Consider the following 26664-nt stretch of genomic DNA (forward strand, 5'->3'; position numbering starts at 1 on the left):
TTTTACATGACTTTCGGTGTGCATTTTGGAGCTTATAGTGTGTCTATTTCATCAATCCATATATAAAAATATATTTTTACAAACACACTCGGGGTCTCATTCAAGAATTCTTTTGCTCTTTTCGGCTGTTTCCGGTATGGAGCCATCGTCCCTCCATATGGATTTTCTAATTAAAGGACTCCTATAATCTTATGATATTTTCAACCTTAGAGCATATATTCCCATTTTTGAATTTTTTTTCTCTCTCATCCATTGTTTTTTAGGAACTATTTGTATTTATTATCCGTTTCTTTTTTTTTTCTATAACTTATCTTGCGTCTTGCTTGGATAATCCTCTGATGAAGGATTATTAGATTGTCTTTCCACTTCGATTAGTCACATAGTTACAAATCTAAACAAACAATAAACGCGAAATGGAAAACATAGGAAAGAAAAAAGAAAGAAAGACTCCTTTTTGCTTGGGAATGAAATTATGCCCCCCGACACCCTTTACTATGTTCTCTGAAAGGGTGAAATGAATAGATGTATTTATTGGATATTGGATCCGTCGGGACTGGCCCCGATTCGATCCGAGCTCTTGAAATTGGAATAAGTTCGGCAGCGGATCACGCAATCTTGGTGATCTTCTCTATCTAATGAAAGGGGAGTCTGCTTTAAAATCGTCCGCCCTGCACCCACCCCCGAGTATATGCTTCAACAGGAATCACACAAGGGTAGATTAGAAACCTCTGGTAAAATGCCCACCCGTCATCCGATGGATTAAGGGACTACTCTTAATGGCATAGAATACCTTGTATGTACGAGACTGTCCGCGCCCCTGGCACAACAAGGACTCGATTGTGTAACGATGAGTCTACAGAAGAATACTTATCCAAAGGGTATGATCCCTTTTTGAACGGATCATATCGGAGAACAATTCACAAAAGTCCTTTACCCTCAATTCTAAAAAAAACTTCGATAGACAATTTATTAAATAAATTTGGGATAAACCGAATTCACGGTATACTTCTTCTCGATACTTCGTCCCTAGAAGTTGAACAGAAAATGAATAGATTTGCTAAAAAATCATTATCAACAGAAATTGTTGATTTCTTAACTTTCATCAGTAAAATAGATTCAGAAAAAAAAAACAAAATATTTGAACTATTTTAATTTTGTAAATGTAAATAAGGATGCTAATCATCAAAAAATTCGTAGAAAATCAATAAAAAAAATCATTAAAAAAGTCCCTCGATGCACATACAAATTAATCACGGATTTGGAACAACCGCTACCCAATATTCGGGGGATCCTTTCCCTGAACCCATACGTGTTTCAGCAGGTCTTATGGTAATTGGCTTGTCTGGAAATATGCGTACCCATATTTTTCCCCCATGGCGTGCATTTCGTGTCATTGCTCGTCGACCGGCTTCGATTTGTCTAGATGTGATCCAAGCAGGTTCAAGTGCCTGAAGAGCATATTTACCGAAACAAATACGATTACCTCGATAAGCCATTCCCTTCATTATTCCTCTATGTTGTTTACGGAATCTAGTTCTTTTGGGGTTATAGTTGATGGGTGTTTTGGAATTCCATCTCTACTACAGAACTGGACGTGAGAAGAAAGTTGTTAGCTTTTAATTAGGCAACCGTTAAGTTTTGGAAATAAAGTGAAAATACGTTTTCAGTTCACCGGTATAGTTATTTCGTGATAAGTTGCTACATAGTTTTATCGTATCCTAGGAAACAGTTAGCCGTCCTAATTCTCGAAGCACCTTCGGATGAGACAAATCTGTTTCAAGAAAATTGTACTCTGTATAGGTCTCGGTTTGATTTACCAGTTTTCAATTATTTTACATACTCGATATTTATACTTCCAGTTGCATACTGTTTGTGTTTATTGCTCTATATGTATACGATCCTACTTTTGTTTACTGCTCTACAATTGTTGTTTTCATACTTCGAATTTTTGCATTTTGGCTAACACAACTACCACCACTTGGAGGACAAGAACAAAAGCAATTTTAACGTGGTTCAGTCCAACCTACTTCTATTCACTTGGTCACGTCCAACTATCAAACGAATTCACTAAATATAAACAACAATCATAAAAGGACTTATTCAAATAAAAGTTTCCATATTTTCTAATGACACTTACATGCCGAAAACATTCATTAGACTTTACTTGACGAGCACCACTAGTCGTCAAATCTGACTTCCCTTCGAAATTGCGGATTATTCTCCTGACATTCACCTTCATCTCCCTAGAAAGAATCACGAGGCTTAGAATATATGTTTACCACCAGCAATTGAAAAGTTCTCAAAACAAAATGATAAGATGAAACTGTCAATAGCTTGTTTCAACAGGTGTGGAGATACATAATAGATAGTTTCTTTTTGGTTCGTTAATTTCGCACACAATCAACCTGAAAAGCTCACAGCATAAAATATGACGTATACAATAAATATCACTATCTCTCAAGAACTCACTTTCTTCACCCGAAGAATGTCTCAATAAATATAGTGCATAAAAGCAACAAAAAACAATCAACAAACCGCTATGAAAGATTCGACAATGAAAGCATATATTCCTCCCTTGGCACACATAGCCACTCTCTCAACAATCTTCACAACGAATAATGAACACTCCTTTTATGTAGAATACATAATCATATCCAAGATAGACGTTATTTTTTCAAATCTTGTATTATTTCTTCTTATGTCAATTAAGATAATATCTTTTCATATCTCCATTATATATTCAACAACCACAAGATATATACAACAAAATATTTTTTTCCTTTGTCTTCAAAATTTTCAAATCAATATTTTAATTTTTCTTTTTATCAAAATAATCTCAATAATTAATCAACCAAAATAAAATTTTACTAATGGAAGCTTCTCCCCTCATCTTGCGGAGTTGATTGCGGTTGAGGAGAGGCATCAATTCGGGGGGGTCCAATTGGATATTTCAGGAGATCCAATTCATAAAGCAACGCACTGCTTTCTCCATGGACGCCCAACTGCGGTGCACATCCACAGCCCATGAACATGCAATTACAATACAACATTTCCCACGGATCACAAACCAAGTAGCCCATGAAAAATGGCTCGTCTAAGCTTGCTGACTCGAAAAAGTTTGGTTCTTTTGCATGTGATCCCAAGGTATACAAGACTTGCGAGGTCTGAAGAACTTAAAAGCTCGATTAACTCCTGAAGGGACGTCGTAAAACCAGGATGTTAACCTGGAAGAAACCTGCCGAATAATCACCTATTACATGAGTAGGGATGTAAACGAACCAAACCGTTCGTGAGATATTCAAAGCTCGATTCGATAAAAGCTCGTTTGAGCTCGTTTGATGAGGCTTTTTAAGATAAACAAATCAAACTCAAGTTTTACAGTATTCGGCTCGTTAGCTCGTGAACATGTTCGTTGGTAAGTTCATGAGTAATCTTTTAGATGAAAAAATAATTGTTTTGATATTGATTTATTGATTTTGCATATTATTTATGAAATATATAGAAAAATCTATTAAATTTATTTATTATAATAAATTTACAAATTTTAATAAGAATAATATATTTTTTTAAATATATAATTTACTTTTTAATTAATTTAATGAAAATTTAAATGTATAATTCATATTTATTAAGCTTGTTTAGGTTCGATAAAGGCTTGAATAAGCTCGTGAGCCATGCATATATTCGTTAAATAAAGCTCGAGCTCGGCTCGATTATAAACGAACCAAGCTCAAACATTCAAGAGTTCGGCTCGACTCGACTCGATTACATCCCTATACATGAGTCACCAAGATGATTCACAATTTTCCATGATTAAATAAACATTTTTACAAATGTTTGCAATATCTAAAAAAAATTATGAAATATTTTCATTCACGATTATTTGTAACCTCGAAGAAAAGTGATTAATTGGATATCAAGCAACAAGGCAACACCAACATAACATAATGCGTATAGTATTTGAATTCATGATTCCACCAACATAACTCCATTATACAGACATGCACATTAAACGACAACCATAATTAAATCCTTAGCAATCTCCCTGAACATCATTCTTCCATTTTTCACCTAACATACCCAATATTTGGAGGCAAGAACCATTCTCACCAAGCACCTTTGCTGCACGGTCCTTAAGCTCCCCCATTCGACTACGAATCCTTTTCCTTTCTTCTCCTTCCATCAAACCCTTAACGACACTACAAATTTGATTCCTCCCCACCAATCCGTTTACCCCCAGCTTCGGCCTCAGCGCCACTTTTAAACTCTTGTCCAGAAAGAAGGCGTTCATCTTCTGCTCTGCATAAAGCGGCCAAGCGATCAACGGTACCCCATTAACTACACTTTCAAGAACCGAGTTCCATCCACAGTGCGTCAGAAAACCTGAAACCGAATCGTGGGCCAAGATTTGTGCCTGTGGTGCCCACATAGGGACTAGCAGCCCACGGTTTTTGGTCCTCTCGATAAATTTTTCGGGCAAGTACGTTAATGGATCATCGGAATTGTGACTATCGAAGTATGCAGCATTGGAAACCCTGTCATTTGGGCATCTGATAACCCATAAAAATCTCTGCTCGCTCTTCTCTAAACCTAACGCAATTTCGGTTATCTGAGCCTGAGATAAAGTGCCACCGCTTCCAAAACAAACGTACAAAACCGAACCCGTTGGCTGCTCGTCTAGCCACTTTAAGCACGGATCATCAGATTTAGAACCGGTAAGAATCAGGGGTCCAAACGGGTAAACAGGGGGCTTCCCACTTTCTTGTTGCTGTAAAGCTTCAATGGCACCAGGCTCCAATTCCTTGAAACTGTTAACTAACAAGCCATCAGCCATTCTATACCTTTTCATATGGTGAAGCATCCATCCGTACGCTTCATCCTTCATGTCCTGCATAGGATCAGAAAGATCTCTCCTTTCAATGGGTATACACCCGGGAATCTGAATCTTGTCCGCTGCATCCCTGAATTCGGACGACACCGCTTTTTCGAGCTCCGGCAGGTACAAAGCAAGAGACAAACTACTAGCAGAAGGGGGGAAGAAAAGATATACTGGAATTTTAAGTTGTATACCAAGGTCGAATACATCAGTGGCAAACAGATCAGCAACCAACGCAGCAAGCTTCTGGGTACCATTTAAGGACTCAACGACGTGGCGAACCGAGGGCAGAGAACGTGCGACGGTGTGGGATATACGGGTTTCGATCTTGGTTCCGGAAGGCAAATCGTCCAAGTTTACAGGCGGGAGGGATATATAGCTTATTCCAGGAGGGATAGCTAGAAGGAACGTTTTCTGGGCTGTGGTGAGAGGTTGGCCTTCGTTGGGGATAAGGAATGTTGCGGAGATATCGTGGAGATGGAGAAGTTTCTTGGCGAATTCGAGCAAGGGAATGAGGTGCCCGATGCCTGAGTTGGAATAATGGCGATGTGAGGATTAGGACATCTCCAGTCCAGTGCAATATATTATGCACTATAACGGTGTTATACTAAAATCATCTTCAATTGCATTGCTCTATATTTACACTATAATAAAATATTCCAAAAATATTTTTTTTTCAATATTAATATTTCTGTTTTATATTAATTATTTATAATTTGATAATATAATAATAATTAAATATTTTAATTTATATATTAAAATTTGAATTAATTATTTTATATTAACAAAAAATTATTTGATTTACGTACAATTATTTAATACAAATTATATTTTAATAAAATCAAAATATCATTGAAAAAAACACGTTCATTTGATATTAAATTAATAATACAACAAAAATACAATATTAAATATTCGAATTACTATATTGTTCCCATAAATGCTCAATTAATGTATTTCGTAATTCATAGTGAGCATCTTTATTTTTCATTTTTTTTATAACGAGCGAGAAATTCTTGAAATCTTGTATTTTCGTCATTGACCATCATTTCAACGTCTGGAACAGGTGCTTCCATTAGCATCTTGAATTGGTGCACTAAGGTCACGTTCATCTTCAATAATCATGTTGTGCATGATAATGCAAGCTTTCATAATGTAATGTAAATCATTTTTACGTCAAGACCGTGCTGGAGCTGCCACAATCGCAAATCGAGATTGAAGAACACCAAATGCACGCTCCACATCTTTTCTACCTTACTCTTAATTAATTTCTAATCATAATATTAAAAATTTTATAATTAAAATTTCAAAAAATATTAATTAATTAAATATTAAACACTTATATTAAATTAATCAAATTAAAAACTAAAAAAATAAAAAAAAATAAAAAAATTGTGGCGCAGCAATTTGCTGCGCCACATGTGAGCGCCGGTTTTGGTACTGGATTGGAGTGAAAAATCATGGCACCACAATGATGTGGCACCAATATGGTGTCATGATTGGAGATGATCTTGCTGTTCTCTCCATTGAAGGAAATTAATATTGGTAGGAGACGGCAGAAGCAGAAAAACAATATCCGAAACAATATCCGTTTGTCGGTCTGTGTGTGTTGGTCTTTCTCGGTATAGAGTGAGTATTTGTATTTGATGTCGTGTCTTCCATAATAATATTATTATTACTATTACGTCTTTTTTTTTTTTTGGCAATATCTCTATCTATACTATTTATGTATACAGTTTGAGTCATGAGTTAATTTATGGTATGGATCTCCAAGTCGATTCAATGCATTTCATTCTAAAAATATTAATTTTCAGCAACTTGTCTCACTCACAAGTAGAGATGAGAACCTTTACCAAAGTTTGAGGCCCTCGGGGAAAACCCAAAACAGGGATAAAGATTCTCGATTTTTTCGAGTTTTGGTTCGTGGATTTTTCCCGAATAATTCGGGGCGGGTATAAAATTAATATCATCATCCCGAACTAGCCCTAAAAATAATATAAATAATAAAATAAGAATATTGTTATTAGTATTATTATTGAAATTAATATTAATATTATCATTAATAATAATAGATAATAATAAGTTTTGGTTCACATGCTTCTTTCTTCTAGCCACATTAATATTTTTGAAACAATAATGAGGGCGAGGATGAGAGTTCGATCACATTCTTCAACCCGAAAAAACGAAGATTGAGACAGATATGAGAATGTAGATGAAAAATGGAGATGAAATTCGAGGACAAAATGGAGATAGATAAATTTGTGCTAACATGATTCCTAAATAATAATAAAATATGAAATGGAGGAGATATCTTCCGATATAGAAGAACATCTTTTAGAAAATCTTTCGAAGATAAGACGTGGAGATTTTTGTCATTCAATTAAGCCAATCTCCCAATATTTGTCACAAATTTATTTAATCACACAATAAGCTAATATTTGCAAATATGTCCCTCAATTTTTTTGGAATGTGTTACTAGAAAATCACAACTTATTAAATTATTATCATTCTCGTAAATTCAATGGTTGGAAACGCACCGCAACTTTGCACAGCAGAAGTTGCAACGTCGCTACAAGAAGTTACAATGTCGATGCTTGAAATCTAACTCAGTTTTGTTCTCAAATCTATCATGCTGGTTTCAGTTATTTTCTTGTATTTACAGTAATTGAAACCAAATCTAGGTTATGCTATCTTGAATAACTATTTTATGAGATGGTTTCATATATTCATATCATTGTTATGAGCCGACCCGTTTCATTAAATAAAATTTAATATTTTATAAATAAAAATGCAAAGTAGATCTCTTGTGAAACAGTCTCATTGATCTATTTCTGTGTGACGATCAACCATATCCATATTTAAAATGAAAAGTAATATTTTTGACATTAAATTTAATGTTTTCATGAATCGGATCGGGTTAGATATCTGTATTTTCATTGATCTATTTCAAGCTCGATGTTCCTCATTATCCCATCTGTATACTTGATTTTGACCTCGCCTTCTTGAAACAGCCTTGTCTTGTTACAGTATCCACGGGTACCCGTTCCCCGTTCTCAAAGTGATCCGGGGTGGTTGTTCTGATGAAAATATACTGCTGATGCTTCGAACCAAAGTCGAGTTTAATGCTTTACGATAAGCATATGTGAATCACAGTTGCGTGATGTTACCATTGTGACAGTTATGGTACCCAACCACAGTGTTGTTCTCGTAGTAAAGGGCAGATTTGAGAAGCCATTTCCCTCCGGCTATCATTATGTAATTGAAATTCTCGCATTGCTGTGTCCATACACTGTCCAGTTTCATCGAGATGGAGCTGGATCATACTTGATGAAACTCCATTTTCGTAGACTTCAACAGCTTGTTCGGCCTGCGAGATTACAATGGTTATAATTACACTATGTTGCATCCTTGCAGATTTAATGAATCAAGCCAACTCGAATGGTATTCAATTTGTATTTGAAATTATTGGACTCGAACATGTGGGAATATATTTTTGAGCCTGAACATAATTCCAGCTTTCGCTTCATAGAGCTTGATAATTAAGTTCGAACTAAATGATGAATTCAACACTTGATCAAGTCGAATTCAATCCCATAGATTTCAAGCACGTAACCCAAGCTTGAAACGGCTATAAGCATTGGACTCGAGCTCAGATATCGAAAGATGATTAGTATTCTAGTAGGTTCAATTCATTTGCAACCCGACCACTCCCTGTTATAAGCAACCTCTATTGAGCCGGTGACAAAAATAAATGAAACGAAGTTGGTTACAGATACATGCAAGTACCAATTCAAGCCGAGTCCGAAGCAAGACAATGAAGTTGTTCAAGACTTTGAGATTCAAGATCTGAATATAGTTATTGTGACATAAAATATATGGAAAAAACAGGAAAGAAAGTTATGCGAAAAACCAGCGAACCAGTATGGTGAACAAAACAGTAGTACAATGCTTAAAAAACCGAACCGAGGCCTGTATGAAATACAGTGTCCTTAAAACCGATTTGGCCCCTCCTGTATGTGCTTCGAGGATCATCTTGGACGTCTATTTCCCAGGATACAACGGAACAATCAGCACTGACTTAGCACAAGACACTACTACGGCGAACTGAAAACGTACATTTACTATATCACCGAGATTTAACGGAGGCCAAATGAAAAGCTAACAATATGAAATGCAAGAGAATACTTGAAAGAAATAAGATTTTCATATGTTTGAAATGAGGAAATGAACACACTATTTATAAGCCCCAAAATACACACCAAGAGTCATGCAAGATTAATTAACTCAATTAATCTTCCCATTAACTCAAGAATATGAAGAGTCAAAACTCTTCAATTAACTCAAGAATGTGGAAAGTTAAAAGACACTTCCACAATAATGAGCCACAACTAACTCAAAAATGTGAAGAGCCAAAAGACACTCTCACATTCATGAGACATAAGTTATTCAAATTTCCAACAGTTATAGGTATTATCATTCTTCAGCTGCTAGAAAAACAATTGAAATGACAAATTCAAACTGGATGAATGCATTATAAGCAATTCTGGTCAATTGGTAGCTAGCGGTTATGTTACGTTCATTCATGCATGATCAAGTGTTCCTGAAAGAACAGAAGAAACCTTGCTTAAGAATTTGTGAGAGATTATGTATGCCCTTTTCGTCTGTGGATCAGCGAAAAGCTAAAAATTAATGCTGAGAATTCATCATGAATTGGTTATGAAACTTAACGTCGACAAAGGCTAAGAAACCACTCAACTTGAACAAACATATATCAAATCTAAGCAGCTGTAAATTGGGTATCAATGCAGATGGAAGGGCCACTCACAAATGACCCAATAAATATTCTTGGCATATCAAAGAAATTATTAGAGACAACTTCATCCGCGGTCACTTGATCTTGAAAGAAAAATGGAGTTCGTCATCTATTGCTTATTCCCTCTAATAATCAAATAACATGCTCACTATGGATGGATGTGTAGGACCTCAGGTACACATCATTTCTATACTGAAAGCTTAATCTCATAATTTATATCATCTAATACTCCAGTACAACCAGACAGATATAGATTGACGCAGCGCAATTAATCGAATGAACAGAAGTGCACATGAAAATTTTAAGTTACCTCAAATTTTTTGACATATACATAGTTTCGACTTTTGCGTTGGTGCTAATCACAGGACCAAACGCATGTCAATGCAGCGATAGTTGTTGCTTATCATTCAACTCAAGTCTTCTAAGTTGTAACACAGCCCAAAATGAGGCAATTTTAGCTACTCAACAGTGTGAAATATTACAATATGCCAGTGGATAAGAAGCTCAAACATTTTATCAATGGAGATTTCTCGAAGATAATATTGATCAAATTCAACATTAGCCAACATACCTGCGAGAGAAGGCATAGCAACGAGTGCACGTGATTACGCATAATCGAAGCACCAATAAATGCCAGTGACTTATGCCTCGTTATCTTCAGAAATTTCTTTGGTTCAAACGTAGGTAAACTATAATCCCTTGGTTTCCACTGCCAATAAACAAAATTGGAATCTGGCCTTCCATTCTTCATACAATTTTCCGGACCTTCAATGGTATAGCAGTTTGTATTAGTGTGCATTGGACTATTAGTATGTATTTTATGAGATGATTTCACGGATTCTCACAGATTGAGACAGGTCAACTATGTTTCATATTTACAATAATAAGTAATATTTTTGGTATAAAAAATAATACATTTTTATGGGTGACCCAAATAGGATATACGTCTCACAAAATTGACTCGTGAGACCGTCTCGCAAAAGTTTTTGTGTTGGACCATTAGGATTAAGGAAGCCAATTTCCTATGAATAGATTGCAATTCTATGTAACTAGAAAAACGAAAAATCTATATATTACTACTATAAATATATAACTTTGAATTGTAAATTTACATGTATGTCATTATCTTCATTAAATCATAATCATTAATATATGTCTATTTGTTTGTTTGTTTTTCCATATATTAATTAATGGAATTCAAAATAAATTAAAAAAATAAAATAAAATTTAACCTTATTTTTTGGAATGAAATTTACACTCTATTTTTTTTAAAAAAAAAACTATATCTTTAATGAAATTTAAAAGAATATAAATTATATGCATTTTTTTATTTTTTTTTCAGTTATTAATGGATTCTAAAATAAATTAAATAAAAATGAAATGTATCCACCCTATTCGGAACGCAATTTGTACTCTATTTTATGTAAAAAAAAATTATATTTTTAATAAAATTTAAAATAAAGAGAAGAATAATAAAATTTACATTTCATTTTTTAAAAATGAACTATATCTTTATTTTGAAAATAATTTTTATTTATTTATCTCTTTTTTCTTTTATTTGATTTATGAACTCTATCTTTTTTTTTTTTATGTCTTTTTGTTTGATTTCTATTTTTCATTAATTAATAATTTTACAATAAATCAAATGAAAATGAACTTTCCACTCTTGTTCAAAATTTTATAGTTCTCCAATTTTTGAATAGGTTTTGTAAGACGATCTCATAGTTATATAGTAATATATCTATAAGAAGGGTCGACTTTTTTCATTATTTAATGTTAGTAATTTTAAAATAAATCGGAGGAAGATGAAGTTCACACTCTTGTTCAAAATTTTACAGTTATCCAATTTTTGGGCAGGTGTTCTGTGAGATAGTTTCATGGATATATATATTTAAGACGGGTCGACTTAGTCATTTCTCAAGCGAAAAACATAGTTTTTTTCCTGATTCGGGTCAGATAGGAGACATGCTTCACTAAATTGACCCCTAGAATAGCCTCATATGAGTTTATATGTCAATTTTATTTTTAACTTGAGTAAATTAACATCAATGATAACGTAAATAATAATAATTAACACATGTCTCTTTGTTTGTTTGTTTTTTCCATATATTAATTAATAAATTTTAAAATAAATTAAAAAAAAATTTAGCCGTTATTTTTAAATGAAATTTGCATTCAATTTTTTTTTTAAAAAAACTATATCTTTATTTAAATTTTAAATAATAATAATAATTAATGTTTTTTCTCTATTTTTCTCCAGTTATTAATTGCTTTTAAAATAAATTAAAGTAAAATGAAATTTAGCCATCATTTTTGTAATAAAATTTAAATTTAGTTTTCATTTTTGGAATAAAATTAATACTCCATTTTTTATAAAAAAAATTATATATTTAATAAAATTTTAAATAATAATAATAATAAATACATATTTTATTGTTCGTTTTTTTTCAGCTATTAATGGAATTTATACTCTATTTTAAAAAAAAACTATATTTTTAGTAGAATTTAAAATAAATAGAAGAATAATAAAATTTACACTTCATTTTTAAAAATGAATTATATCTTTATTATAAAATAATTTTTTTTGTTTGATTTCTTTTTTTTTTCTTTTTCTTTTTCTTTATTAACTGCATCTTTATTTTTTGGATATCCTTTTTTTATTTCTTTTTTCATTAATTAATGTATTTAAAATGAATCGAATGAAAATGAAGTAAGTATATACTCTTACTCAAAATTTTATAGTTCTCCAATTTTTGAGTAGGTCTACTGTAAGCCGGATTCGTGGATATATATCCCTGAGATTGGTCAATCCAATCCATCTCCGGAGTGAAAAACAATGTTTTTTTATGATCCGGGTGGATAGGAGATATGTTTCAAAAAATTGACCCGTGAAACAGTCACATAGGAGTTTTTGTGCCAATTTTTATTTTAAACTTGAGTAGATTAACATCAATGAATAACGTAAATAATACGAGAATAATACATTGAAAACTCTAATAAAATTGTATGAATTTACATGTACGTCATTATCTTCGTTAAATAATATTAATGATACATGTCTTTTTCTGTTTGTTTTTTCATATATTAATGAATTTTACAATAAATTGAAGAAAAATGAAATTTTATTTTTGGAATGACATTTGCACTTCATTATTTTACCCAAGACATGACTTTTATTTCTTATAATTGTGATCTAGATGCAATATCTTATACTAAGCTAATGATGAACATAATGATGATTTCACTTACGTAGGTGTCAATAGGCCAAACCGTAAAATCATGTGAATGACAAACACAGTTAATTGATTGGTGCCATAAGAACACTTCAAAAGAATCAAAATGAGTTTAAATTCATTTTATGTGTAATAATTTTTCTTATATAAAAGAAAGTGATGGAAAATGAGGAATAAGAATGAATTCAAATAGTTTTCATGTGAAACAAATTACTTACATCTACATTGACTTAAAAAAATTTTGTAAGATTTTTAAAATTTTCTTATGTTTTTTAAAAAATTTTCTAAAAATAAATTTGTAAAACTATTACAGTTATCTCCATGTTTTATATCATGTCAAATTTTTATCAATGAATATTTGTAGAACTTGTAGCTATTTTTTCAAGAACGTGATTTATGTATAGAATTTTATGACTTCAAAATATATCATGGGAAATTTAAAAATTATGGTTGTTGTAAAAAAAATTAAATTGATATATTTGTTTTTTGTTTTATTACTTTGAATACTAATAGTCTGACCATATTATTTTTACAATTTTAAAGTTGTGATATAAAAATAGGTGTCAGATTGATATTAAGAATATGATTCTGATTATATATCACATTAATAAATATTATTATATTTAGACAAATATTGCAACAATATATACTTATATGTATATCAATCCTAAAACAACTCAATTATATTAGTTTTCAAGAACTCAAACAAAAATAAAATCTGAAGTTTATCGAGGTGTCATAAATTGAATTAATTGTTGAAAAATAAAAGATTATGAGAGTAAAGTGAGAATTAATATCCTCATATAATCATTATATATTCCGTACACGTGCAACGCACTAACATATCTTCTAGTAAAATAAGTACTTCAGTTTAAATTTAATCAGTGGCATGTAACTGAACAATGAACAAACATTTTAGCATCACTGCCAAAAGCTAAATTTAACTTCTTCGTAAAAAAGAAAAAAGTAAATAAACAAGAACTCAGAGGCCACCTGCAGTCTTTAACTCGAGTAGGAAAAAATTCCAAATTTCAGGATGCGTAATTTTGCTGAAGAAAATATATAAATTCCAGCCCATTAAAATACTCTTTATTCTTGACTGAGCAGAAAATATTCAACTCTCTTGTTTTACCGATTGCATGTCACTTTTTGAATCACGGCCTAGAAAATGCTTAAAGATTCAATTTTTAGCTATGAACCAGACAAAAGCACACATATTAAAAGCCAGCAAAATTTATGCATGGATATCCGAGAAACAAATGAAATTTTACACCATTCTGAGTAGTAAAATGATCAAGATCCGGCGAAACAACATCGTCGACGATTTCTGGCGGCTCCGCCACTTGAGGTCATATACCATAACCATGCTGCATTTTGCTATTTCTTCCACGAACTCATACCGCACCCGAAAATCTTAAAAACCAAAATTTTCTTCTCCTTTGCTGATCTGTCTTTTATCATTTCTCCATCATTCTTATTTTTCCATACCTCTCCCTCAAGCTCACTCAAAAACTTTGTCATAAGATGTTTTTTAGCTTTGCTCGGTTCTCCTCCAATCGTCTCTTGTGTTGCATAATCCGGTTCAATCGACGAAGATGATGATGTGAATCTTGATGAATGAGCATTCAAGTTGCTTGATCCAGTGCCACGATAATAAGGAAAAGTCATGAAATGTTTCTCAAGAACATGGTTCATGGCAACCAGTTCGAATGAATCGTATAAAGGGCTCGCACAGTCCCATATCTTCGCTTTTTCCTTAATTTGATTGGATTCTTCAAGTTTCTCCATCTTGAATTTATGCCGAAGTCGCTGAGTTTTTTTGAAAAAGATAATAAGTTTTCACTCCATCTGGTTATTTGAGGATTCTTTTTTGAATATTTCTGCCTAAATTTTATCAAAATATAAGGAGAAATAAAACATACAACTGGAAAGCCTTTTTAAATGTTTGGACACTGTTAATGGGGTTGTAGCGTAGTTACATTTGGTGTCTTTGAGGGAGATATTAGTCTTTTTATCTCTAAATTTTTCCCCATTTTGTTTATAATTATTGCAAGATACTTCTCAATAAAATGACAGATGGCTTATTAACGTTAGCTGGATTACCTAAGTAACGTGAGAAGGATTTATTTGTCAGAATTACAAATAAAAATCTTGCTGTAGCCTACAAAGCAACCTGCAAATTTGTAATTTGAATTAATTTAAATTGAAAGGTTTAAATTTTGTGCCTCCAAATAACATCTTTCAACTTTCTTATGTTGATATGTGCAAGATAAACAATCTGGATGAATGTGGAGTCAGACTTGAAAGATTGCTTTACAACTTTCTTAATAACTTTTCATACTATTGGTAGATATGTTCGCTACTCATCTCAAAAATATATTTGGTTTAGGCCTGTAGCAAATGATAAAGTACGAAAAGTTATATCTTCTAGTGATCGTGTGACTTAAATATTTTAATTTATGAGCGTTTTTTAAGGATGTAATTGCAATCCAAGAATTGTTATGGAGAATTACTTGTCAAAATAAAGCGATGTTGAGATTTATATGGAATTTAGGAAGGTAGCCATAGCACATATGAAAGAATGGAAATCTCCGAGGTTGTGTGAGTATAATGTTGAATAAATTGCGATGAAAGAAGCAACGCAGCTAACCATTTTCTACAGTTTACCTAAGATAGCTCTATGAAACAGCATGGAAAACAGAAAACTCTGACCAATTTTCGACTAATACGCTGTACTGAAGTAGCTCTTGACAACATTATTCGACAGTATCTGCAACACAGTGGTGTTGTTTTGCCCCACGCATCTTGGTGTTTTGAACTGGCTAACAGCAGCACCTAATCCCACAAAATGATCCATAATCTTGTGGAAAGTGCCTGGCTTCAAGATTCGTAATTCGAGGGCTCCAATTGTATTAACTTTCCGGGAACTCACGTACCCTGCATCGACGAATGATCTGTCAAGACAGTTGCAGCATTCTTTGAGAACTTCATCTTTTGCTGCGTGACTAATTTCCCAGAAGATCACATAATGGCCAGGGTCAGTAGATGTATCAACTTGGCTCGTAAAATCTAAAACCTCGAGTTTTTCCTCGGATAGCAGCGTGGCTGCCGCTTCTACAGCTAGTTGTAGATCTTTCTCGGTGTTCTTGTCAATGTTAATGGTGAGAAGAAGGTTTCTTCTGCAAACAAATTGGAGCTCAGGAGTGGAGTTGTGGAATCCTTTAACCTTGACTAAGTCTCCTAGTCTGTACCGATACAGCCCTGTGCATGAAAAATGTCTTCCAATCTTATTAAAAGTTCGAGATCCATTGACAATGCTAACAGATCAAGATCTGGGCCGGACCTTACGTAAGGCAAGAAAGGTCATCGCCTCATGACCCGGCCTAGTAGGGGGCCCAATTTATTTTTAGAATTATATGTATTTGTTGAGTTCAAGAACTAAGACATACAAGGTTAATATTTTAATATTTTTTTTATATTAGTTTGAGTCCAATTATTTAATATCATATTAGTTTATCGTCGAATACTTATATTGATATACTATTTAGTTAATCATATAAGTAATAGTTGTATCAGCAAAAAGAAACTATGTTATTGATTGATAGAGAAATTGTCCGACTACTAGATTATACAGATTTGATAAATATTTTTATTTTTAAAACAGTTAAACGAGTAATATTGATTTAATAATTTCAAATATTTGTTAATTTGTTATTAGTGTAATATATTATTACTCGTATATTTATCATAAAAAAGAAACGCGGGTTTTGGAATTTTTTTTTTTAAAAAAAAAGTCTAATAAATCCATACCGACTATATTTTCATCACAAACGTACGAAGGTGAATGAGCATGGACACACAATCCCATAATTATGGCTCAAGTAGGCAAGACACAATAAAACATGTAGTGAGATCAAGAACAGAAGAAGAATACACACCTGCAAAATTTGTGACAACGATCTCATAATTCTCGCCAACCTTAACTTCTGTTAGGCCTACAGGCTGGGGCTCTACGGACGATACACAGGAACTCTCCTGCTCTGGGCAGTTAGTATCATCTTTCACAGGTATAAATTCGAAATAACCGATGTTTGGAAGAACGGCAAAGGTAGCCAACTCAGGTGGTAATTTGGGGTTGACATTTACCCCTATCCATCCTTCTGAAGATCCATAATCAGCACTTAATAAAGGTAGTTGCCCCGCATAATGCCTCAATTTCTTGAGATAAGGTTCCATGGAACCTGTCATGATCCCATAAATGTACTTGGTATACGGAAATAGCTCTTGAATAAGTCCATTCCAGTCGCTTAATCCTGAAATCTTGTCGGAAATAGTATTTGCCAATACGGGATCAGGCTTCAGTAGCTTTGATACAGCCACTCGAATTGATAGGACCTTAATTCGGTCACTTAGAGACCCTTCTCGGATATCAGTGACAAGTTCTTCCCAAACTTGTTCAAAGGTTCGGAAGGCATGTACAATGCTGTGGGCGAATGTGGAGGAAACAACTTGAACTTCTTCTCTGAAAATCAGCCCACATAAGAGATGACAGTATAAAGATTGGTGAAAATCGGGGCCAAATATCACCTCATCAGGACTGCAACATGGGGTCTGCATTGCACTCATTGTTTTCTTGAATTGAGGGTTGCGATACACATTAGTAGTGGCAGTTCCGGCTGTTAGACCACCTTTTGTTTTGAATTGTTTGCTACTGTAAATGAATTGTAGCGCTTTTCCATTCCCTATCGGGTATTCTCTGCGAAAGTAAATTGTTGCACATAATCATGAGCACAGAAAGCAAACACATCAGTCGACATTTGTTATTAGAGGACTTATTTGATCGATCAAGGTGAGGAATGGCAGAGCATACAACGATAAAATAGAAGAGAATAAGCCAGGTTTAAACTGTGGCCTATTATACATGAAACATAAAGCAAGAGCCCAACTGCACTTGAAATAATGTAAAGATAGTAATGTTGCTAATAATAGTTATTAACTTTCGACAACTTCGAGTATCTATTGTTATACCAGAAACTAAGATGTACATAATGGTGCATAGTAAATATTTTAAAGTCTACAATGGTCCCGACGCTGTCTGCCTGTCTCAATGATACTGCAACAAAAACAACGAGGACAACCTTCGCTGTCCTGATTTACTTTCAGTAAGTGCACATGAGAAATTGAGAGGAAAAGGAACCTCATAAATTCAAATTAGGTGAAGTTCAGGCCAATATGTAAAACCAAAAAAGGACAATTAAACAACACTAAATTTACCTGTTCCTAAATGCAAAAGAAGTCTTGTATATCTGAATGGTGCTTTCCATCAATTTATCATTGAAAGGCACAAATTTTGGCTTCCCTTGAGTGGTACCAGAGCTGCAAGATTCTCCAAAGTTTATCAACCTTCGAAACTTATGAGAATCATTTATTTCAAGAATATGACAAATATATCTATCTTATTTAGAAAGTTATGGCAGAAATCTTTAATCAAATAAGATAAAGTTGTACCTCAATGAAATAGTAGTTATTGGTTTTCCGGTTAAAATTGATGCCGTTTCGCCATCGGCAATTCGCTGGATGTAAGGCTCCAAGTCCTTGTGATTGACAAGGGGAACACAAGCAATGAAGCTTTCGGGGTCTGTTCTTGCATCGAGGCCCCATTGGCACAGATACTCTGCTTCACCATTTTCTTCCAAGATCTTTTTCAAGGCCTCCCTCTGAACTTTCCCAGCATCATTCGACAAATCTTCGAATTCTTCTATGACTGCTTCCGGATCAAATATTTCCTCCATTTTCCCTAGCATATCAACAATTTAGTTGAAACTGCTATATAACACCAAAGTTAGTAAGCCTTCGAAAACAGAAATTGCAAACGGGAAGTCACGGAATTTGAGTTCAAAAAAGGGCAGACATTGTAGAATTAACAACAATGTCAATGATGACAGGATTGAAATTAAATAATGAATTATTCCAACTTTCTTTCTCAAGTACAAAAGGTTGAGGACAATAAATTGAAAAATGAAATTGTAAGGAAAAAAGTTGAACTACAAAATCAAAGAAAGATCCATATCTTTTTATCACAATGAATGCTTGAAGCAGAAAAGATGACTGCAGAGAAAGAGAAATTTCACACGGCAGCCATACATATTCTATCTTAACAAATAAAACCATATTCAACGGAACGGATGTCTCAAGGAAGCGCTGTGAAATCCAGGAACGATATAGCCACCATTAATGCATGATAACGACGCGAATTAACTGGAAAATTTTCAAGAAAACTGAGTTCCCAGCTTGTATTTCACACACATAAAACCACGAGAATCACAGATGGTCAGAAAGTTTCAAGAAAATTCAATAAAACCACCTCCATAAAGTCACGTACTACATAAATGGCACCCATAATCCAATAACTAAAAAGGAAAAACGAAAAGAAAGAATCATCATTAGTTCGCACAGAAAGAATCATCACTGGACCAATGGTCAAAACCAACAAGAAAAGACTCAAACACAAAAGATTCAAATAATCCACAAACCAGTAGTCTGTTATAAGCTCTGCGCGATGAAAGAATGAAGCGCAAGAAAGAACAAGTATCGCCAACTCCAATTAAGTATCAAGTATTTCGTCGTGCATTTTGCAGTTGAAGACTAAAGAGGACATGGGATTTCCGCCAAACGGAGATTTGGTAGCAATAATCGGAGAAAAATGTGGATTTTGTTCATCCAAAACAAGAAACGGAAAATGAGATCGTTGTGTGCTGTGTATACTATACATACGTGTATGAACCCTGGTATTTATAGTTGGTTGTGTGGGTGAGTTCACGTAGTAATTGACTTTTTTACCCTTAGAAGATTTAATTACTTTTTATGTGTATATATATATAATAAGATTATATATATAGTCAATATTATTCATACTGCATTTTATAATTTATACTATTTTCATTTAATTTTACGAATAAAACCAAAAAAAAAAGAAAAATATGTTCCGATGACCAATTATTGAAAATTAAATCATCAAAAACTATGATGATTATTATGAGAAATAAGAAATTTCTTGTGTAAATACATGATGTTAATGATTATTACTATTATTTATTAAATATGTTTTGCGCGTGATTTATATTAAATTAAAATATATAAAATAAAATTTTTCTTCGTGGCGAGAGAGGTAGCTTTTATATATATAAAATTTATTAAACTATAAATTCAGATTTGAGAGAGATTATAATAAGAGTACCCACATTGATGCATTAACAGGTAATTATTAACATCAATTAATATTCATGCACCAATATGGAGATACACATTATTAATCATGGCTGTCATGTCAGCATAAAAATTCATCAGTATTAATCTCATTAATTCACGTAGAACAAAAAAGCCAAATGACTCTTTTGACTATATATATATCAAACGACTCTTTTTATTTTTTAATAATATTTTAATCAATATTGAAATTAAGTTATTTTTAAAATAATAATACTATTTATTTTCAATAATATTTATTGTACATTTTTAAACAAAATTAGAAAGAAATTTAATTAATATAAAATAAAAAAATGAATAAGTGGATAGTGGGATCCATAAATAATGAAAGTTGATATTAAATGAATATGAGTGTGTATTAATAATGAGAAAGTGTTAATATAATGATTATGTGGCTCGTGAACCCCACACTTTTGAAAGAGATGGAAAGTTAATAACATACATTAATTACTACGGATGCGGATGCCCTAATATCACGTGCCTTATAACCCGATTTACAAAAAGAAATTTACTCGGATTTAAATGGGATTATAGTAATATCACTTGTGCCTCGTAACCCGATTGCATAAATATTTATCCTAATTTTCCTCTTGACTTTTTTTGATTCAATAAATTAAAATTAAATTTTCATTATTATTATTATCATACTCGCTATTATTCGATAGTTAATTATTATTATTATTATTACTACTTATATGGGTATAATATAATTCATGAACATTGTGTCACGCTCCGGGACGGGAATTGGTCGACACCGGTGTTGCTCTCAAATTTACATTCGAAAACAACAAGCCTTAGAAGTACAAAATTCAGAAACCAGTCTTTTTATTCATAAATACTGAATATCTCAATGTTTGATACAAACTCAAATGTTTTACAACGGAAATGTAAAACCGAACATAATACTGTCTTAACAAATGCAGCAGGAATCCAATTACATAAATCAGAACTGAGAAAAATAACAGTCTTCTTCACCAGCCCCAGAACTGATGCTGTTCTTCTTCTTCTAACAATTTTTCCTCGCTCTTATCTGAGATGGATTTGGTGGGTGAGTGATATGGTTGTCACTCAGTAAGCAGGGGCGGGAATAACTCTCAGTTTTCGAAATCATTTTCAACAGAAACAGTAATACAATAATATACAGAAAACTCGTATTTTCAGAACAGAAATCAGAATTCAGAAATCACGGGTTTCAGAACAGAAATCAGAATTAGTAAGCACTGAGCACGTTAGTGAATTTCATGGCTAAACTGTACAAAATTCAGAAACCAGTCTTTTTATTCATAAATACTGAATATCTCAATGTTTGATACAAACTCAAATGTTTTACAACGGAAATGTAAAACCGAACATAATACTGTCTTAACAAATGCAGCGGAATCCAATTACATAAATCATAACTGAGAAAAATAACAGTCTTCTTCACCAGCCCCAGGACTGATGTTGTTCTTCTTCTTCTAACAATTTTTCCTCGCTCTTATCTGAGATGGATTTGGTGGGTGAGTGATATGGTTGTCACTCAGTAAGCAGGGGCGGGAATAACTCTCAGTTTTCGAAATCATTTTCAACAGAAAAAGTAATACAATAATATACAGAAAACTCGTATTTTCAGAACAGAAATCAGAATTCAGAAATCACAGGTTTCAGAACAGAAATCAGAATTAGTAAGCACTGAGCACGTTAGTGAATTTCATGGCTAAACTGATATCAGTCCCCTATATGTTCTCTCTTCTAAGGGGTGAGGCCAGAATCAGAATCAGAATCAGAATTCAGAAATGTTCAGAATATATATTCCTACCATTATTTCACTAGGGAGTTCCAGTGCTTCAAAATCATATATCAGAAATTAAACATACAGAAACTATGCTTTAAAACAGAATTATCAAACTGATTTCAAGATATTTATATATAAGCCTACTTACAGTAATTTGCTTAAAGTATTTCGGTTGAAGTCTGGAAATCTGTTTGCCTCGCTATTGGATTTTACAGCTTCGAAAAATGCATTCTCTTAGCTCTAATTTCAAGTGATAAATCAAGATTTTGGTAACATCAATTTCAGATATTGAGGGTGCTATTTATAGGCCAAAAATTTGACTGTTAGCCTTCTAATTAATGACCATAATCTGTCATTAACAGCCTTTATTCCATGTTAAATGCTTCAGTTACAAGTCCTGAGCAGAACCAGTAGCTATCTGCTGGAATCTCGCTACTGAACTCTGCTGCTGCTGGATTCTGTCTGCTGGATTTTGTCTACTGGATTTTGTTTGCTGGAAAATACCATCTTCTGAAATCTAAGTTGCTGCTGAAATTGTTAGCTTCTGCTGAAATTTGCTAGCTGCTGCTACTGCTGGAATTTCAGGTTCTCACACATTGCATGTAGCAAATATGTTAGAGTATGTCTCTTGTGAGACTGTCTCATGAATCTTTATCTGTGAGACGGGTCAACTCTACCGATATTCACAATAAAAATTAATACTCTTAGCATAAAAAATAATATTTTTTCATGGATGACTTAAATAAGATATATGTCTCACAAAATACGACCTGTAAGACCGTCTCACACAAATTTTTGTCAATATGTTAATATCATCGTTTTTTAAGTATTTGATTAACTTATGATATTTGATAAAATCAAGGAGATATAAGAATTTAATGTTCCCTTCTAAAAAAAGAATTTAATGTTATTTCCTTTATAATCAATAACTAATTACTTATGAATTGATTAATTATCATATTGTTGATAATCAATTAGTTAATTGGCCAGAGTATACTAGATTGTGTAGATCTCTCACATTTTTATGAAAACTGACATATATGTTGATGATCAAATGACCAACATTTGACCGTAATATAGGAGGAAAAATATTTCAGGTGTAACATAAAATAATCTAGCATATATTATTTATTTTTTTATTTATATTTAAATTTTTAGATAGTCATATCATTTTTAACAAAAATGAAAAATAATTAATTTGAAAAGACAAAAAATTACCTATCAAGTATTTAGTTCAACTTCACAATGCATGCAAATGGCACCAATATATATATATAATTCGGATAATATTACTTTGGAGTATAACATTGAATGAATGACCCAAAACACAAGCTGCAAGTGCAATTTGCGCTACTGCCGAGCTGTTGCTGTAGTTCGTACGGTTACATGCATGCATACATCCAAACCACAAATGGTGGTCCAAGTTGCATCCTTTCGTTTAGGGATTTTAAGTAAAAAATATCGATCAATCAATGTTATATTTATGAGCATGGATCGTCGGCACTGGCGGAGCCAGAAATATGGCTCTGCCCGAGCTAGAATTTTAAAATATATAATCTTTTAATATTTTAAATTGATATGTCCGAGCTAATATCATATTATTCCAAAATTATACAAAATTTAAATATAAATTTTTTTAAAAAAAATTGAGCTACCCGGGCTAAAGCCCAGATATAAATAAATGTGCCTCCGCCCCTGGAAAGGCGTAGATTATTTTAAGTCTTTCGGGGATATTAATGATTCTGAATCATATATTTGAGATAATGACTAGGTCTAAGTTGTGGAAGGTTAATGTAATTTTCCCTATTTTAAGTCGATCGTGGTTTGAGTTTTCACACGACTTTTAAAAATTGAATTGACCGACTACAACCGATCATAATTTTGAGTAAAACAACAAATCATTAATCTTATAATTAATACAATAATGGATGCCAAACTTTCATAATGTTTATATAATTATCGGTAAAGATATCAAAACAGACCAACATGATCTGACCCGACCCGATCCGACCGGAGGCGACAAACACAATCCATCGTCAAACAGGACGGCGCGAGCTGGCCATCCAATTGGCATTTGGATAAACCTCAACCCAACCTAACACACTTTGGGTCACAGATTAGACAGACCAACCCTAAAAAATTTCGAAATAAACAAAAAACAATCATATTTTATAAAGCATATATTATCCATTATATAATATATTTTACAAAATACTTCAACAATTAATATCATTAGGATGAAAAAATTAAAAGTGCATAAAGTTTATATGTATAAAAAAAAAAGTACACAAAGTTTAACAAAAGTCCAAAAAAACTAAATAAGTAATATAAATATAAAATTCTTCAAAATCCATCTACGCTCATTTATTCTTCCTCTTGTTCTCCTTCGCTTTCTTTCTCTTTCATCAATAATCTCCACAATATTTGATCCTTCATGAGAAAAATTTGGTTTAGTATTTTACTATATTCAGTATTTGCATATAAAATATACAAAGATAAATATAGTTAAAAATTAAAATCGCAATGAACTAATATATCAACTAAGTAATTATATGTTTTTTTCTCCTCTTGTTCACTCTTCAATAAAATGATAATATTTATAAAGAATATATTCTAAATTTATTTTAATAAAATGGAGGGTCAACTCGACCTAACCCACCTTAACTCATAAACCAAATGAGCTAACTCAGTTTGACTCACTTCCAAATATGTTATAAAACCTTAACCCAACCCACATTTTTATCATAACAGGGTTGAGTTAGTACAACGAGCATAGCCCATTTTGACATCTATAATTATCAGGATCAAATAATGATATATGACAAGAAATCGATCGGAGCGTGAAGTTATTATTCAATTAAAAGATCTAAAAGTGCATATGAATTGAATCCTTTGAAATCTATGGATTTGAACATTTATTATTTATTATATAAATTAAACAAAATAAATTCAAATTCACATCCCTACTAGTTTACATTATAATTATACCAATCACAACAAATTTCAAATCCTTAGTATGGACTCAAATGAAACCTATTGTGATTAGTATTATTATATAGCGTAAATAAGTAGGGGTTAGATATGAGTTTCTTTGTTCAAGTTATTTAGTAATGAAAATAAATTCGAAAATGACTCGATCCAAATGCAACCTAAGTTGTTTTGCTACTAATATTTATAGTTTTTAGTAAAACGACGATAATCGGTAGTTCATATTTTTTTTATAAAAAAAGGATAGATACTGACCACCATACTTAGCTTGTGGTTAGGGACAAACCCGTGTGTGTAAATACAGCCAAAATTATATTTTTCAAAGAATACATAGGGTGAGTCGCAGCAACAATTGGTAACATAGTGGGTACATGGGATTCCTCGTATTGGACCAAAAATATATGGCCATTATCATGTGTTATCCACTTACTTTGTCTCTATATACTTACTCAACCCAAGATACTCTGCATGTGAATAAAAAATTATTGGAAAATTAAATTATATAAAGAAATTTGACAATTTACCATTATTTCATGAGTATTTTAATAAGACTTAAAAAAAATTTTGAATCGGAAATAGATACCGCATCTAATGAATAAGGATATATTGATGAAAAAATAAAAATATAATATTTAATATAGCTAGGTACTAAAATTTGGGATGAATGAAAAAAGAAATGTAATTTTTATATTTGGAATGAGGGTTATTTTTTTTTCAGTTTCAATATTATATTGATGAACTTATGATTTTTTAAGAAATAAATTTGTTAATTCTTACAAGTTGTTGCTTATTCATTTAAATTTATTTGCCCATATAAATATATTGATTATAACAAAACTTTTTATTATATTGTTAATATATTTCATCAAGTGTGTAGTTGGTAAAGTAGAATTTGAAAGTTTTGGGAAGGTGAATGTCACGCCACGAGTCCGGGCTCGCGGCTGCGTGACTGCACAATGGGCCCCTATAGCAACTACTTTGTATTCCTCTTCGCTTTACGAAAATGATTAACCCAAGTTGCAATAGAAGTTCATTGTAAGCCATTATAAATTCATTTTAAATATTTCATTTTTAAGATGTGGGACATCACAATCACCCCTCCTTCAGAACGCGACGTCCTCGTCGCGGCCTGACCCCTCGATCCACCAGCGCCGAGAATCTAGAGGTGGCTCCTACAGGTTCAAGAGGTGGCTCCCGTCATATAGCACTTTCCCCCGCAGGTTCAAGAGATGGCTCTCATGCACGTAGCACTTTGCCCCGCATAGCACTTATTTCCCGATGTTCCATGCCGGTGACTGGCTCTGATACCATTCTGTCACGCCCCGAGCCCGCGGCTGCGTGACTGCACAATGTGCCCCTATAGCAACTACTTCGTATTCGTCCTCGCTTTACGAAAATGATTAACCCAAGTTGCTATAGAAGTCCATTGTAAGCCATTATAAACTCATTTTAAATATTTCATTTTTAAGATGTGGGACATCACAGTGAAACTCGAATTCAGCATAGCAGAAAATTCAATGTAGCAGATTCAGTATACGAGACAATACTTGATTCATCTTAGGAGACATCAGTAGAACCAGCATACCAAATCAGCAGGGTCAAACCAACCCAATCAACAGAATGATCAGTTCGATTTTAGAAAATGATAATGAAAGTGAATATGAATGTTTCAATGTGAAAAATTGTATAAAACATTTCCAAACGGTCATATTCT

General features: G+C 32.8%; 1 protein-coding gene and 1 pseudogene across 4 annotated transcripts; both read right to left on the minus strand.

The window, feature by feature from the left end:
• Window positions 1-3940: 3940 nt before the first annotated feature.
• LOC142526076 (hydroquinone glucosyltransferase-like) lies at window positions 3941-14710 on the minus strand (annotated as a pseudogene).
• A 744-nt stretch (window positions 14711-15454) lies between these two features.
• On the minus strand, window positions 15455-19667 carry LOC142527813 (jasmonoyl--L-amino acid synthetase JAR4-like). 4 transcript variants are annotated; one of them, XM_075632772.1, is made up of 5 exons: window positions 19456-19667; window positions 18431-18719; window positions 18197-18298; window positions 16861-17678; window positions 15455-16183 (listed from the first exon to the last, which is right to left on the minus strand). In XM_075632772.1, the coding sequence occupies exons 2-5, from the start codon at window positions 18712-18714 to the stop codon at window positions 15645-15647; spliced, it is 1743 nt and encodes a 580-aa protein (XP_075488887.1). In that variant the 5' UTR covers window positions 18715-18719; window positions 19456-19667; the 3' UTR covers window positions 15455-15644. The 4 variants fall into 4 exon arrangements, with proteins under 4 accessions (XP_075488887.1, XP_075488886.1, XP_075488885.1 ...); XM_075632771.1 differs by having other exon boundaries at window positions 18431-18745; XM_075632770.1 differs by having other exon boundaries at window positions 18431-18748.
• Window positions 19668-26664: the final 6997 nt, after the last annotated feature.

The sequence above is a fragment of the Primulina tabacum genome, chromosome 15 (genome assembly GCF_025594145.1).
Source record: "Primulina tabacum isolate GXHZ01 chromosome 15, ASM2559414v2, whole genome shotgun sequence".
NCBI lineage: Eukaryota > Viridiplantae > Streptophyta > Magnoliopsida > Lamiales > Gesneriaceae > Primulina > Primulina tabacum.